Consider the following 1,083-nt stretch of genomic DNA (forward strand, 5'->3'; position numbering starts at 1 on the left):
ATTAACAATAGAAGGATAAAATTCCTTACATTACTTTTAATATTGCCTAAAATCTGTGATATTAACTAATTACTTAAGAATGGTAGAATAACCTATATTATCAATTAACTGAAATTATCTTCAGTATTACATGATAAGCTAAAAAAATGAAATAATCTATTTTACCTATAATATTGCCGTAAGGATAAAAGCACTGATTTCGCGACCTCTCTCAGCAAACCATCGGCGCGTGGCGGGTCGTCTTCATCGTCACAGCCGTCACCTATTTCGTCATGTGTACCATTTATCTCTTTCTCATGACGGATAAAGTTCAGCCGTGGAACGAACCCAAGTAAGTGAACAGGAGAGAGCTATAGGGTAGAACAGAGAACGGTAAAGTGAACAAAAGTATTTCGCTTTCGTTGCAAAAAAAGTCATTATGTACCGTTTAAATTTTTGGATGGGGTAAGGTACTCTTATTGTGATATGTAAATGAATAGGAATAGGAAAAGAGAGGAAAAATGAATTACGCACTCATTTTATTACAATAATCAGATGAATATAGTTTTAAAAGAAAAGATAGGCAGATAAATAAATCACGTATTACTTTCATTATGATAATCAGAAAAGAAAAATTAGAGAGAAAAAGAAGATAGATAAATAACCAATTTTTTATTTCAGGAAAAATACAACAAGCAAAGAAAGGAAACGAAACTCAGCTGACAGTTTATCTGAAGACAAGGACTGCTAACCTCCTCGGAAGATTTGAAAACGAGTTCGATCGACTGTAATTTTTTTTTTCACTTCTGAAGATGGATAATTGTGCAGCTCAGCCGATATTCAGTTGGCTTCAGATCTGACGATGGATACTTACATTATTCTCAGTATTTACTCGATGATTATTATTAACCTTTTTAAAGCGTTTGGACTTGGGTGACAGCAACAGAAGCCGCCATTTACTGTACTAATCGTCACACAGCCTCTTAGTTTTCCATTTTATATCTAAGTTCTCTTTCGGTCATACATCTTACTCTTCCTTTCTTTACATACCGACTGTTCTCATTTTTCTTTGTATATCCCTCTCGCTTTACCTTAGTTCGCAAA

The 1,083-nt window shown here is 34.1% G+C and overlaps 1 protein-coding gene across 1 annotated transcript in view; it reads left to right on the forward strand.

Annotated features, from left to right (window-relative positions):
- Positions 1 to 870, forward strand: part of LOC119594104 (putative inorganic phosphate cotransporter) — a 9,175-nt gene extending 8,305 nt beyond the window's left edge. Inside the window, 2 exon segments of the mRNA XM_037943161.1 lie at positions 208 to 331; positions 661 to 870. Coding sequence (XP_037799089.1) covers positions 208 to 331; positions 661 to 730 — 194 coding nt within the window. The 3' untranslated portion in view covers positions 731 to 870.
- Positions 871 to 1,083: the final 213 nt, after the last annotated feature.

Source organism: Penaeus monodon, chromosome 33 (genome assembly GCF_015228065.2).
Source record: "Penaeus monodon isolate SGIC_2016 chromosome 33, NSTDA_Pmon_1, whole genome shotgun sequence".
NCBI classification, from domain to species: Eukaryota; Metazoa; Arthropoda; class Malacostraca; order Decapoda; family Penaeidae; genus Penaeus; species Penaeus monodon.